Below are 15,452 nucleotides of genomic sequence, written 5' to 3'. Positions count from 1 at the left end.
CCGTGGTAGGAAGCAGCAGCTGCAGGTGTCGGTGTCTGCACGTTAGAGTGATGGGATAACGTCTGATTACTGCTGCAGTTGAAATGTTTCTTGTGCACATTAAAGTTGAACGAGTCAGAGCATCGTCCTGCAGCACCAAACCTAAAAACAACAGTGGCTGCAGACAAGAGCAGGAAAATCATGGATGACAACAAACACATCAAAGGAGTTCCTTCGCCACTACATTTATTTTACAAGTTTTATAGATTTTGTATGAAAACGTGTATTTATTTTATTTTATTGATTTGGTTTATTTGTCTGCAGCTGAAAATACAGAATCAGGTTTTTCTTTTCATTTTAGAAGCTTCAGGACAACAATTGAGTGAAGGAACATCCTCTGGTCATTGCCCATGCGTCAAAGTCAACTTCAAATTCAAGAGCCTGCTTTAAAAACACAAACTTTAAAGTTTGGATCTTTTTTTTTCCGTGTCCTTTCTGGCTGTGAAGCAAACAGAATTAATGTCTGAATGCTGGTGACAAGCCGTACAGATTTTACTCTCAGATGGAGCATCAAAGCATCTTCTTTTAATGTCACGCCTGATACTTAAAACTTTATTGTTATTGTTTTTTGAATGCTTTGTAATTCCATCCAGACACGGAGACAGAAGTGAAAGAGAAAGGAGCGAACAAAAGGTGGTGGTGGTGGTGGGGCACAAAAATAAAACGAGTCTGCTTCTAGACCTGCAGAAAAGGGACACACAACAATACAACAGGAGCAAGCTATCACTGTGTCAACTTGATGAGGAAATATAAAATCAACATTGTTTTACTGAACAATCACACAATAATAAAACACAGTGCATTTAGTGTCAACCACAGCCATAAGACATGTGTTGAACGTGCCCAAGTCCATACTTATGAGAGCACCATGTGAGCACCTGTGTGTGTGCATGCGCTTGTATATGTAAGGTTTCTCTATAAAAGCGTCCAGAGAGTGTGAGGGGCCACAGATCTGCCCCCCAAAGATGAATAGGAGATGGACGGAGCTCTAAGTCCCAGAGATGCAGGAGCTTCCCCAGAGCACAGGGACCCCAAGGAGACCGCGACCAGAAAAGCCCCTGCCCCCCTCGAGAGGCACAGAGGATTAACCTGGGGGGCCACAACCAGCAGCCGGCAGAGTCTCGGGAGATATCAGCGGCAAGCCCACAGACCCGCCTGCAGCCTCCCACCCCCCAGCCGGCCGAGCCCGCGACCTAGGGGCGACCACCCCTGCCGGGTACCCAGCAGAGCCCAGGGACCCAGACCCCACCAGGTCGCCACCGGGATTGATCAGGCAGACGCCAAAAATCTTAAACCCCCTGACCCGGGAGCCACGAACGCTCAGGCAGACCAAGGCACTGCACTCCACACCAGGTGTGGCAGGGGGAGGGGAGATTTGGATCAATTTAATCAACATTCTGGTCAGTGCCCATTATTAGCCTGGCCTGCCAGACTCTGTTTAATTCCACACAGAACTATGAGCTTTCCCATAAGGAAGCATGGGGCTGGCTGCTGAGATTACCACACGAGGCTTTATCAATTAAGAGAATCCAAACTATTTATATGGATCAAGAAAAAAGTGGGTCATCTGGTTTGGTAGTTTGGGTCATAATGTTTGGTAGAAATCTCAATTTGAAAATATTAAATTTGATCAACTTTCCCCAAAGTAGCTTCAAACTCCCACCCCACCCATCCTCCTTTCTGATCCAAACGTTTTGTCTTTCTCCTCTTTTACTTTGTCATCTGTGCTCTTTCTCTCTCTCTTTCCTCCTTTTTCTACTGTTTTTCTTCCTCACTACACCCCTATCCCCCACCCCCCCTGTCTGAGAATGAGTGTGAATCTCAGTCGGACCTGCTGTGTCTCCCCCTGTAGGACAACACCTGTCGATGCACTTTGATGCTTTCCACAACCAGGTCAGCGACTTCCCTCCAGCTCTCCCTACGCGCTCCTTAAGAAAGGTACCCTCCTCCTCCTCCTCCTGCTGTTAGTGTGGATGCCTGAGTGTCTGTGTGTCCGTCTACGCTCCTCAGGAAACTCCCTTTACTCTGATTCCATCTGTGTTTGTTCCAGGTTCGTTTCTAAATCCCATTGCTGTGTTTTAGATAAATAAAAGTTACTTCTCAGGAAGTAACTGAGGCATCTGAGGTTTTACACCTGAAACACTCGTCATCATTCTGTAAATGTGCTGAGTCATGGTTCACAGCTGAAACACATAAACTAATAACAAAGACCCAATCTGAGGAATTAACACCTTCTCTTCCCTCTACAACTGTTTTGTGTTTAGTTTCAGTCTTTGTGTCCATTTCCACATTTTTTAATATTAAACTATTTTTTCCCTCAGGTTCCTTTTTTATGTTGACTAATTCATAATTTTTGATCAAACTAGTAGAAAAAGTGTCTTCTGTCATTTTTATCTGATGTTATAAACAAAAAACAGAATTATTCTGACTGGTCTTGTAAGATTTTTTTTAGATTTTAGTTTTTCATTAAGATTTTTTAGATTGTTTCACATGGAGCTGAATAATAAATAATGAGCAACTGTCTCCCCTCTCCCCCAGTCTCCCCTGCACCCTATACCTGCCTCGCCCACCAGTCCTCAGTCCATCCTGGATGGCAGTAACTCCAACCTGTCGGGCAGCGCCAGCTCTGGGGTCTCCTCTCTCAGTGAGAGTAACTTTAGTGGCCCTGCCTCCTCCTCTGACCCCTCAGCCAGCCGGACGGACACCCTGGAGTCGGTCCCGAGCAGCCAGGCCTGGACTACCGACCAGGAAGACCTGGACTCTCCCTATCAGCCCATCAGGTACAGCATGTCAGAGCCCGACGTCCTGGATGGAGTAAAACCCCCGCCCTGCCGCAGCCACTCCGCCCCTGGAGGGGTGGGGCCAGCCCAGGTGGTGTCCCAGGCTCCACCTCCTCAGTCCCAGCAGCCAGTTGGGCTGCAGCACCAGCAGCACCTCTTCTACCACCACCACTTCCACCCGCACTACATCCCCCACAATCCACCTCTCTACCACCTCCACGAGCCCCCCCCAGCCCTGCCACCTAAACCCTACCTCAGAGAGGGCTGCATCCCTGAGGAGGACCCCCTGACCTCCCAGTCTGGACCAACGCCTCCCGCTCCTCGACCAATGCCGCGTAAGATCTCACAGCCCATCATCGCTGCAGCCAAGGACGAGCAGGCGAAAGTGGCGTGGGAGCACGGCATCGGCGAGGAGTGAAAGGAGGATGGCTGCTGGATTTGAGGAGCAGAAACAAACGTCTGTCTGAGGAGAAAAAACTACAAGCATAAACAGAAACATTCAGATTCAGAAGGGAAAAGCTGCAAAGTTAAAGGTTCAGATCATCAGTTTAGAGCCAGATGCGACCCCAACATCTGGAGATGTCTCTCCTCCTGGTACCACGTCACAGAATGGACCTAAACCTCCACTTCCTGAGTTAGAATCAGAAATGTTGCCGCTTTTTTTCTAAATTCATCATGACAGACTAACAGTTGTGTATTTTTACTCTGACTTGCTCAGATCTGAAACCTGAGAAGGGATCCTCTTTAAAGGTTTGCACAGGAATTAAAATCTTTTGATACCTCGCTCTGAACATTTAAAACAAACGGCACTTTATTAAAGCAACAGAGCACCAAAACACGTAGAAGTAATCAATCTGCCCTCTAATATTTGTATCAGTATTATAAGAAAGGAACAAAACCAGGGTTTCCAGAACTCAGTAATTTACCTGAAACGCATCAAGTATAAAATTGAATCGTCCAGCTGGATAAATAAATAAATCCATTAGATCATCAATAACAAGCAGCCTTCATGGAGCTCAGAAGTGTTTTATAGTCTTGTGTAGATAAATGTTAAACAGTAAATAAAGGTTTATAAACATAATTTATATTCAACAGTTTATTTGGACTGAAGGTGTAGCAATATGCAAGATGACGACTTCCTGAGTCGGGATTTGCTGCTGGAGGATGTGCTGTTGTTTGGAGATGATGATGTCATTCTTGTTTGGATTAGGATGATGTCATTCTTCTTGTTTGGATTAGGATGATGTCATTCTTCTTGGAGACAATGATGCCATTCCTTCCACTCAAACACTGAAAGGGTTTAATGATGCAACAGGTGAGCTTTGGAGATAACGACACTGAAATGATGTTTTACTGTTTTTATCTGATGTAATCAGGAGTGAAACCGTCACGGTGCAGGGACAATGTTTATAGAGAACATTAACTATGATAAATAAACTCTGTTATTTTGTATGAATGAGCTGTAACCACTGAACATTTTTAACCAGGGTCTTGTTTTTATGCATGTTTATTTTTTGGAAGCTCAAACTGGGAACACTGAAGTAAAACCGAACTGTGCTCTGATGTCCTCTGGTATAAGAGAAGAGAACATTTGGGTCAACAGATGTTTTATTTTGAACATTTGCTCATAAATGATAAATGTGAAGGAATTCATGTTTTATTTTAGTGTAACAAGGTTTTAAACTTCGGATCAGACTGCAATTATTTCTCAGATTTAAATGAAATGTGAACAAACTCCTGGTTTCTGTCAGGATTTTAGGTTTTCTTCATGTTTTTGAAGAAATTTGAGTTTTCGTTGCAGAAAGATGAGACTTTATGGTCTGTTTTTACCTCCACACCATCTCACTGATGAAAGTACTCAGTTACTCAATTAAGTTTTACGCTGACATGTTTTGTTTTCATTTTTTCTGGAGTAATGGATCTGCGTGTTTTACCATGAAAATATTAGTTTCACCTGTGTGTTTCCTGCACTTTAGAAGGTAAAGAATATTAAACAATAACTTCAATCACAGTATCTGGGTCTAAATCATGATCTATTATTCATCATAAATCTAAGAACTCATCTATTCAAATCAATTTTAAGAGACAATTTTAATCATGAAGATTATTAAACTTTGTATTTTCATTATAGATGCATCTTGTTGCAGCCTCTTAAGTAGACTCTGCTCATTGCGACACTTTATAGTTCACATGCGAAAACGGCTTGAGTTGCATAATCCCTTTAAATATTTTACGTATAAAAAGCTTGTGTGATAGGTTGATTAGATAATTGGTCTTGAGTTAGTAAAGGGTAGAATACCTTCTCCGGGTCAGGAGCGAGGTCCTGCTCCAAGTGGAGGAGTTTAAGTATCTCGGGGTCTTGTTCATGAATGAGGCAAAGATGGATCCGGAGATCAATAGGCAGTGTAGCGACATGAATGGCCTCATTTGTGACCCAAAGGTCACACTTCCTCAGCTGGGTCGAGCTGTTCTCGCTGTACTTCTATTTACAGATTATCCGTCACAGGAGACACAAAGTCTGCTGTACACCATCTTTAATCTGACTGCCTTTATCTGACTGCTGTTCCGTCCGCAAGATGAAGGACACTTCAAGATTTAAAAGAATAATTTTTAATAAACTCTTTTCACTGTCCTATTACAAGGTTCATAAATAATCATCATGGTTCATTATAAATGGATTTAATTACTAAAATGAACTATTATTCTTTGGTTAATAATAATTATCATTTATGATAATCAGTAATGTTTAACAGTGTAAAGAAGGTCATGTGCACTTATACACACCATGCAGGACACAGACATCAGGGTAAAGGTAACTGCACCTCACATGTCTTTGTTCCATAACAAGCAAATCTTTCTGTCTCTGAGAGGGCGTGTCCTGAGGTGTGTTAAAACCTAAACTCCTCAGTTCAAGTTCAGTTCTTGAGCTCACCAAAAATCTCTCCGTGGCACGAGAGTCCCAGATGATCGGGTTGGCCGCTCGACCTCTACTAAGCTGTTCTGTCATGCTGATAGAATTGCTCCAACAAAAAGCCATCTGCAACCAGCTGACGCAAAACTCCTTCAGATTTATTGATTTTTGAGACACAACCAGTTTCATCAGTCGTTGTGACCCGGAGACATCTCAGGACCAATTTGGTCGCACCACGGTTCTTCTACCCACCTCGTGCTCGGATGTCATCATCTCCTCCTGACATCTCGGATCCAAGAAGGGGGTCTCCTAACTGGGTGAGGTAGACACTTCCGACAGATTGCGTCCCTATGCCTGTTTCTTTAAGAAATAACTTAGCTCAGCTGCAAAACAACTTTTTCACCCAGAATGCATTTTCTCTCTCTGATAGAAATCTTCTGAGATTGCATTCACACATCCAACACACATGTTTCATTTTAGTTTTCATCCAGACACAGGTTGCTTCAATACCAAGTTTTAATATCAAAGCCTTTATAAATTGTCATTTATAAATTGTCATTTATGAATTTTCTTTTAAATTGTCATCTTTAAATTGTTAGTAATAAATTCTTAACTTTTTACACCTGACTCTTCTTTGACATGAAACTCAGAGTGGTGTATATTTGGTCATTGAACGAGCAGAGATTTCTCTTCTGATTTAATAAATAAACTTTTGCTATTTATTAAATCGCTTAAATTAAATATTAATCTTTGGATTAAATATAGACCAAGCCAGCTGGTGTATGAACTTCTATCGATTATATAAATATCCGTGGATATCTATGTAAATATAAGTTCATAAGCCAAATTGTTTGTTCTTTATCAGGATTTAAAGAGCAAGTAACGTCTAAATTAACTTTTTTTTTTGCTTTAAACTTTTTCATTATTTTAGCATTTTGGTGCATTTTCTTTAAAAATTAAAAATTCTGCCTAAATACCACAGCATAGCACCACCTTCAGCTTAAAACATAGAGTTTGAGTCATTTTGAATACACTTTAGCCAATGGCTAAAGAGAAAGAAACTACGTAAACCAGTAGAGTACTACGTAGCAGCTCTGTGTCAAAGTTATAAAGCATCGAGAGTCTCGGCCACGCCTTGTCGAGTTAGGAGTTGGATTTGCAAGCGAGTGTAGGATGGTTAGCGGTAGTTCATTAGCACATAGCATTAGCATATCCTAATCTTTAGCATAGCTTTAAGTGTTACACATGCTTATTTAGTGTTAGCTTGGCTGTTGGATATTGTAGTTTAGTTAGTGTTTGGCTGTTAGTGTTATAAGGAAAGTAGTTCAGGTTTAGTGCTCCATGTCGTGTTAGTATGGTGAGAAGGTGTAGTGTAGTGCGGTTGCACTCCTTTCCACTGGACTTAGAAATTAGGTGCCAGTGATTGCGCGCAATCGGTGTACTGGAAAACAGTCAGCTCCTGCATGGTGCTGTAGTTTGCAACCAGCATTTTACCCACGATTCTTTCGCCAACATGATGGAGTTTGAACTGGATTATTCTGCACGTCTCCGTTTGAAGAGGGAGGCCGTGCCCACCGTGGCTCTTCCGCGATTTAGATGCAGCCCACCGACTCTGCTCCCCCACCATGGCGGACTCCAGTCTGAGGTGAGTACGCTAAATAAAAATTTTAACATCTTCATCAGAGCTGAATAGCAAACAGCGTTAAATCCTAGTTATGCAGATTGTCTACGCTACAGCAGATTGGTGCTGCGTCTGCAGTGATGCGGGCATTGTACCAGTCTGCCGTGGTGAAGAGAGAGCTGAGCTAGAAGGCAAAGCTCTCAATTTACCGGTGGATCTACGTTCCTACCCTCACCTATGGTCACAAGCTTTGGGCAGTGACTGAAAGAACGAGATCGTGGATACAAGGGGCCGAAATGAGTTTTCTCTACAGGGTGTCTGGGCTTTCCCTTAAGAGATAAGTTGAGAAGCTTGGTCATCCGGAAGGGGCTCAGAGTAGACCTGCTGCTCCTCCACATCAAGAGGAGCCAGTTGAGGTGACTCGGACATTTGATTTGGATGCCTCATGGACGTCTCCCTGATGAGGTTTTCCAGGCACGTCCAACCAGGAGAAGACCTAAAGGAAGACACTTTGTTCGGGTTTGAGTGCTGCACAGATACTATTCATGCTGCTGGGGTCCAGCTGCCACTGGATCAGAAACAGACCAAGAACACATTTCTAAATATTCTCCATTATCTTTTCATCACAAAGACACTTTTATTAAGACATTGAGCAAAAAATCACATCCAGGTCTGAAAATGGGTTCCAACAGAGAAATAAACCAACATCCAAAGATTAAATCTCAGTGATCTGAAATGTTGGTTTGATTGCAAGGAAAAACTTAAATAAAATAAAACATGTTTTAAATGGAACAAGTGTGTTAGAAACCAGAAACTCTGCCCAATTAAACAGAATAAAATCAGTAGAACAGCTTTTACTGTTAGACTCACTTATCTCCACATCTCTCTTTGAGGTAGTTGTTTCCCTCTAGTGGCAGAGTACTGCAGAACATGTAAAGGAAACATCTGTCTCCCTCTGGACCAAATCACTAAAGTCATTGTTGTTCAATTTTATTCATATAAAAGCAAATTTGACACATAAATAGCAGATAACTAATCCCATCTGCAGTGCACTTGTGATTCCTTCTGCTGGTAAAGAAGTTAGAGTGAAATTTTGGTGTATATATCAGGAATAAAACTGAGCAAAGGAAAGGAAAGGAAGGAGAGAGTTGGATGTTCTAACCTGGTCTATTCTATCATCATTATCATAAAAGTGCACGTGAACCCTCAGATCCTCGAGTAAAAAAAACCTGAACTCAGACGACCTTTTAGCCACGAAGCTCTGCAACAACTGAAGCATCTGATCTGCTGTTTCTGCAGCCCTCTGCTGCTGAGAAGGTAGACGGTGTCTCAGCGGGTTGAATGATTACAGGAACGAGCACAACTAGACCAGAGATAATGGTTTAATCAGATAACGTGAGACAGAAATAACTGAGCAGCAGGTCTGAGCTGCTTCTAAAACCAACTTTTTGTTCCACTGCTTGTTGGTTTGATCAGATTTTGACAAGAGAGGAAGGCAACAAGAGTTGGGGACGAGGTGAGTGTTGGTGGACCAGTGAGACGAGAATAAAGGACAAACATTTACAATTCAAACTCAAGACAAAATCCAGCAGGCAGGATTTTTTATGGTCATGTAAATATTTATTTTGATGACGTCAAAACAAATTTGACATTGTTGCCCGAATCATTTAGCAGAAAATAAAATGAAAGCAGCAATGATGCTCTGCTGGTCCCAGTAACAAACTGGTATGAGGTTACCCTCCACACAGGCACCTCCTGGCAGCCCCCCCCCCCCCCCCCCCCCCCATCCTCCACCCATCTCTCAGCTGAACTCTGACTCCAGCTCTCCACCTCCTGGACAACAGCAGAAATTGTTTCAGTGTCTCAGTGAGTGATTCTGTGTCGATAGCCTTATAGTCTATGGTGAGTTGTACCCTTTTAATCCCAACATGGTGATTCAATTCAGTTCAATTCAATTCAATTTTATTGATATAGCGCCAAATCACGACAAGAGTCGTCTCAAGGCACTTCACATAATGGTGATGATAAAGGTGATGATGTATACACAAAAAATATAAAATCCTTCTAAATGCTGCATGTTTGGTCGGCCAGATGTTTGACACAGAGGTGAGGAATATTTGATTCCCAAAGATAAGTGAAAATAAAACACTGATTTGACCTCTGAAACTGATGTTTGAACAGAAACATTTCAGCGAGTGACACTGTCTCACCCCAGGAGCTGTTAGACAATAAAACATAACTATGGGCTGTAATAAGCTACGAGAACAACTGGTGATGTGTTGTTTATGAGACACAAGTCAAGTTAGAACACATGCGAACATCTGTAGAACAAAACAACCTGCAGCTGCTGAAGAAAGAAGGGAACGCACTGCTGAAGGTTTTGAGAGAGAGAGAGAGAGAGAGAGAGAGAGAGAGAGAGAGAGAGAGAGAGAGAGAGCGAGAGAGAGAGAGAGGGAGAGAGAGGAATTGAGAGAGAGAAAGAGAGAGGGAGGGAGAGAGAGAGGGAGAGAGAGATGAACTGATGTGCTGAAGGAGACAAAGTTGCATGTTGAACAGACATGTGAAAGACGTGTAAATGTTTATGTGTGTGTGTGTGTGTGTGTGTGTGTGTGTGTGTGTGTGTGTGTGTGTGTGTGTGTGTGTGTGTGTGTGTGTGTGTGTGTGTGTGTGTGCATAACTTCAAACGCTGACTGGAGGATGTGAGGTTCAGCCAGGCTGACTGCAGGTCAGCAGTCATAAAAACACACAACGTCACACCACTGTCTGTTAAAGCATCAAGTCTCTGATTCACCAAAGCATGAAGAACAAAACTTTAGTGAAAACCACATTTAGTCATTTGTAGCAGCAAAACCATATACTGGTGCTTTTGGCCACAAATCTGTGACTGTTTGAATAATTCTGCAAACAAACAAAATGAATAAATAATAAATCACGTACTATAGGCAACTCTGGTCATGTCTGGAGGAGATTCAAGGACAGGTGGTCGAAAAGTCAAAGTGGTAAAATGGAAGGATTGATTTCTAAACCAGTGGATGAAACACTATAATAAGTTGTTAGTTAAGACTGGCAGCTGTCAGTGCTCCTGATAAGAGGCTGAAACTTTAGATTCCTGTTATAAACACGTGTTGTTCTGACACATCTGCTCTCCAGCTGACATTTACGCTTCCTGTCTGAACAAAGGAAACTTTTCAGGTAAAACATTCGTCAGTGTGAGGAGCAATCCCTAAACTAGCAGCCACACTTCCCACGGGGTAGAAACAAACAGAACTTGATTAAAAATGACTTCTTTCTAAACTTGTAAACAGCTGGATGACATCCTGGACCTGTGGCTTCAGCTTCAATCTCACATCCAGGAGATTTTCACAACATCGTCTTCTAGACGTGTTCGACTGTCAAAGGACTCAAGATTTACTGTGAGCTCGTAAAACATGTTTCACACCCTGATGCAAGGTACACACACACGCACACGCACACGCACACATACAGTACCCAGTGGTTCATGTCTGCAGAGGCTTGTAAATCCTTACAGCTCACAGTCTCGCTCTGCACTTGACCCTGATCTGTCTGAGGTAATGTCCTCTGATGTGCACCAGTTACAGAAAACACACACACTTACACACACACACACACACACACACACACACACACACACACACACACGGTACTGAAAGCCTTCTTCTATCAGTTAGCTTTTATTCAATGATCTAGCTTTTAGTGTTTTTACATTTTATTGTTGTATGTTTCTTTTACAATTTTTTAGATTTTACCCTCTGCCCTCCTATATGACTTTTATCTGTTTTTATCTTGGGGTTTGTCCTTTTTACTGTACAGCACTTTGGTCAGCTGTCATGCTGTTTTTAAATGTGCTATTTAAATAAACATGGTATGGTATGGTACACACACACACACACACACACACACACACACACACACACACACACACGTGCACACACACGTGCACACACACACAGTGGTTCATGTCTGCAGAGGCTTGTAAATTGTTACAGCTCACAGTCTCGCTCTGCACTTGACCCTGATCTGTCTGGGGTAACTTCCTCTGACGTGCACCAGTTACAGAAAACACACACGCGCACACACAGACACACACACACACACACACACACACACACACACACACACACACACACACACACACACACACACACACATACACAGAATGAAGTGCACTAGCACAAACATCACTTTATTCTCTTGAAGCCAAACGTTGCCTAACCGTATTTTAGCCCAAACCAAACCCTGACTTAACATCTTTGACCACATGAGTAATTTTTAACTCTGTTTTGCAAATTATCTTTTAACAACTTCTGGCCCTAATGGAGTTTCATGATTAGTAACTTCATCACAAACCTGTCTTTTCTAGTCCTAAACATGTCTGCTGCCCTCTGTTGGAGGACCCACAGGCGGCAAAGGGCCGTTTTATTTGTCCAATACTGTTGTACAGTACTGCTATATAAAACATTGTTATTATATTGCTGTTTATTATTTGACAGCAGTTTAGCTTAAACCATTTTCCAACTATTTTTTTCCTATCCATCCCATAACCTATTTTTTCCACATGTATGAGAGATTCATGAATTTAGTTAAATCTGCTGTCTTTTGAGCAACTATCCATCTCCACATCCTCATGGGTTTCATACCATCTTAATGGTCCAGAATAACTCCACAAATCCAAATGTAGCCACTGAAACACAGCAAGTGAACAGGAGGAATGACCATCTGTGGACTGAGGCGGACATTTGTCTGCTGGGTGAGCAGATGAGCAGAAACAAACTAAAAGTGGAGCTCATAAACCTGGAACATGTTTATTGTTGTTCTGCTTTTATAGAGACTTTTGTTCTAACCTGTAACATTAGTGGAGTTTTCTGTTCTGCCTAAAGCTAAAAGAAAAATGAATCTGGGGTCTGGCGCCATCTCTGTTAGCTCTGAAAAGTCACCAGAAATGGTTGGATTAATAATTTACAAGCCTTTCATAAGGATCACATTTTCTCCATCATTCATGGACTAATCAACTGTCTCCATCATCTGACCTGAATCCTGCTTTGTTTCTAAGGTGCAACAAACATTCCCACCTGCTCTAATCTCTATTAGCTGCCATTACCATTCCTCCCATAGTTCCCATGCTCAGTTAGCTTCCAGCAATTAGCATTCTGCTCATATTTCTCCAAATGTCCTGACAGGAGGAATCCTCGTAGATGGTTTCTGTCACTACCTGCAGCTAAACATACCCGGGATCTGTCTTCTTCCTCCGATACAAACATCAGCAGCAGGTCCTTACATCAGAACGCGGAGTTGTGCTTTGGTTTGTCTAGTTTCTTCTTTCACTTGGCCTTTCCATGTGTTTTTCACCCTGCTGCCTGTCCATCACGGTGATGCTGAGGTGATGAAGTACAGGTGGAGGTCTACGGTGAAGCACGGCATGGCTGGACAGTGGACTCCTTTATTCCACCGTAATAAACAAAGAGAGGCCAGAGAGCTGGGGGCCCCTCATCCACATGGTGAAGGATATGAGAGCTGGAACTGTAGGGAGAAGGTCGAGGGCCCCCTCCATAATGCTGCTCCTGTATGCGCTCACACAGATGTGCATGTGTTGCCCTGAGAGGGTTTGTGTTTGACTCTAATTTTCATCTTTGTCTCAGACGTCTCGTTTTATTTATGAGATATTTCCAGACACCAGCCCAACTGTCACTCATCCTGCTCCAGGTGTTTCTGTTGTAGTGTCACCAGCTGGGATCAGCTGGATTTGTGAAGATCTGTGTGAAACTGTGAGACAAGACATAAAACCTCTTTGTTTATAAAAGCCGTGGAACTGTGGAGGAATGTGGCCCGCTCACAGATGGGAACATATCGACCAGGAAGGGAATCAGAGACTGTTTAGGAAGAACATGAGGATGAGTCTGAGGTGTTCATGCAGGATCTTCTGAACATCACTATGAAAAGGCTGATTGGTGTACATGAATCTGTGATTTTAGGGATTTTGTTGCATGCTAGCCCATAAAACCCTCATCATTTTCTCTCATTTCACTAGCAGCAGTATCACTGCCTCATGGGTCTAAAATCATAAAACAGAAATGGTGTTTTTGCCAGTTTGAGAGTAAAATAGTTAAATAATTACTGCTGCAGAAGGTATGTGCAGATGGACAATGATCCAAAGCAAACTACAAAAGCAACCAAAGAGTTTTTGAAGGGAAAGAAGTGGACTGTTTTGCAATGGCCAAGTCAGTCACCTGACCTGAATCCGATTGAGCATGCATTTCACTTGCTGAAGACAACACTGAAGGGAAACTGTCCCAGGAACAAGCAGGAACTGAAGACTGTTGCAGTAGAGGCCAGGCAGAGCATCACCAGGGATGAAACCCAATGTCTGGTGATATCTATGTGTTCCAGACTTCAGGCTGTAATTGACTGCAAATGATTTGCAACCAAGTATTGAAATGAATGAGTTTGATTTATGGTTCTTATTCTGTCCCATTACTTTTGGTCCCTTAACAATTGGGAGGCACATATGCAAACTCTTGTAATTCCTACACCGTTCACCTGATTTGGATGTAAATACCCTCAAATAAAAGCTGACAGTCTGCAGTTAAAGCACATCTTGTTCGTTTCATTTGATATCCATTGTGGTGGTGTATAGAGCCAAAGATGTTAGCATTGTGTCGATGTCCCAATATTTATGGACCTGACTGTAGTTATTTCACGCTACAATGTGTATGTAGAAAATACATAAAAAGTACCAAAAGTATAAAAATACTCATAGACATGTGAACACAGGGGAGAGGTGTGTGTGAATGGTCCTAGTTATATGCGGAAAACCTTTAGTTTCCTTTCAGAATGAACATTTTCTATCAGATACCAAACTACAAAATACTCAAGAATGTGGATCATTGATTAGAAACAAGATTTGTTCATTTGCACACAAACAAGTGATTTTCCAAACAAATTTATTATAACCCCTGTTGGAAAAATGAGTACACCCCAATTATAGTCTTGGAGGAAAGCCACACTTAAGACTATAAAATTGGAATTAGCCAGCATTCAGTCACAGGTGAGACTAATGATTAATTTAAGAGGTGTCCAGCAGACAGGTGACTATAAAAGGGCATTTCTTAACGAAGAAAAGTTCTTTCACAGGAGTTAACATCTGGACAGGAGCATCTTCTGATGAGAAGGGTTGAAGAAAATCACCATGCAAGTTCACTGCAGTTAGCTAATGCAGTAGAAAACCCAACTGGAGTGACTGTTTCCCATGACACCATACAGCACAAACAGTAGAGGAATTCCATGCATGGGTGTTGTCCACAAAGAAAGCCTCTCCTAAAGTACATATACAAAAAAAAAACATGCATTTGCTAGGGCTCATGCTAAAAGAGATGAAGTCTACTGGGACTCTAGACAGTGATGAGACAAATATCACTGTTTTTGGAACTAACTGTTTCAAAACTGTATGGTGTCGAAAGAGTGAGGATTTCAAAAAGAAATGCATGGTGGCTACAATGAAGCAGGGTGGTGGCTGTCAATGTCAATGTCAAATTTATTTATATAGCACATTTCCAACAATCAGAGACTGCACAAAGTGCTGTACACAGACAAGCAGTAAAAATAAAATGATAAAACATTGAGAACCATCCAGTAGATCCTAAAATTACTTAACTATAAAATCAATTAAAAGCAAGGGTAAAAAGGTAGGTTTTTAAAAGAGACTTAAAAGCAGAAAGACTGTCAGCAGACCTAATCTGTAGGGAAGGCTGTTCCAGAGCTTGGGAGCGACCACAGAAAAGGCTCTGTCGCCTCTGGACTTCAGCCTAGACTTGGGAACAGATAAAAGATGTAGAGAGGATGATCAGAGGTTTCGTTTGGGGACATGAGTGTTTAAAAGTTCCGACAGATAGGGAGGGGCCAAATTGTGTTGTGCCTTAAAACAGATCAGAAGCATTTTAAATTGAATCCTGCAAGTGATCGGGAGCCAGTGAAGAGCTTGTAAGACTGGTGTTATGTGATCCATGCGCCTCCTACCTATCAGCAAGCGGGCTGCCGCATTCTGAGCCACCTGCAAGTGGTGAATTGACGACTGCTCCAGTCCATG

At 42.2% G+C, this 15,452-nt stretch overlaps 1 protein-coding gene across 9 annotated transcripts in view; it reads left to right on the top strand.

The window, feature by feature from the left end:
- The window catches only part of LOC107385885 (dedicator of cytokinesis protein 3), a 200,199-nt gene extending 195,369 nt beyond the window's left edge, over positions 1–4,830 (top strand). For 8 of the 9 annotated variants that reach the window (XM_070549540.1, XM_070549539.1, XM_070549538.1 and 5 more), the window contains 3 exons: positions 1–5; positions 1,892–1,977; positions 2,578–4,830. The exon at positions 1–5 is cut by the window's left edge and continues 115 nt beyond it. In XM_070549540.1, coding sequence (XP_070405641.1) covers positions 1–5; positions 1,892–1,977; positions 2,578–3,237 — 751 coding nt within the window. In that variant the 3' untranslated portion in view covers positions 3,238–4,830. The remainder of the gene's footprint in view (positions 6–1,891; positions 1,978–2,577) is intronic. The other variant, XM_070549542.1, reaches the window with a different exon arrangement.
- The last annotated feature ends 10,622 nt before the right edge of the window (positions 4,831–15,452 follow it).

This window comes from Nothobranchius furzeri, chromosome 3 (assembly GCF_043380555.1).
Source record: "Nothobranchius furzeri strain GRZ-AD chromosome 3, NfurGRZ-RIMD1, whole genome shotgun sequence".
Classification (NCBI taxonomy): Eukaryota; Metazoa; Chordata; class Actinopteri; order Cyprinodontiformes; family Nothobranchiidae; genus Nothobranchius; species Nothobranchius furzeri.
This window is presented reverse-complemented; position numbering and strand designations above follow the sequence as displayed.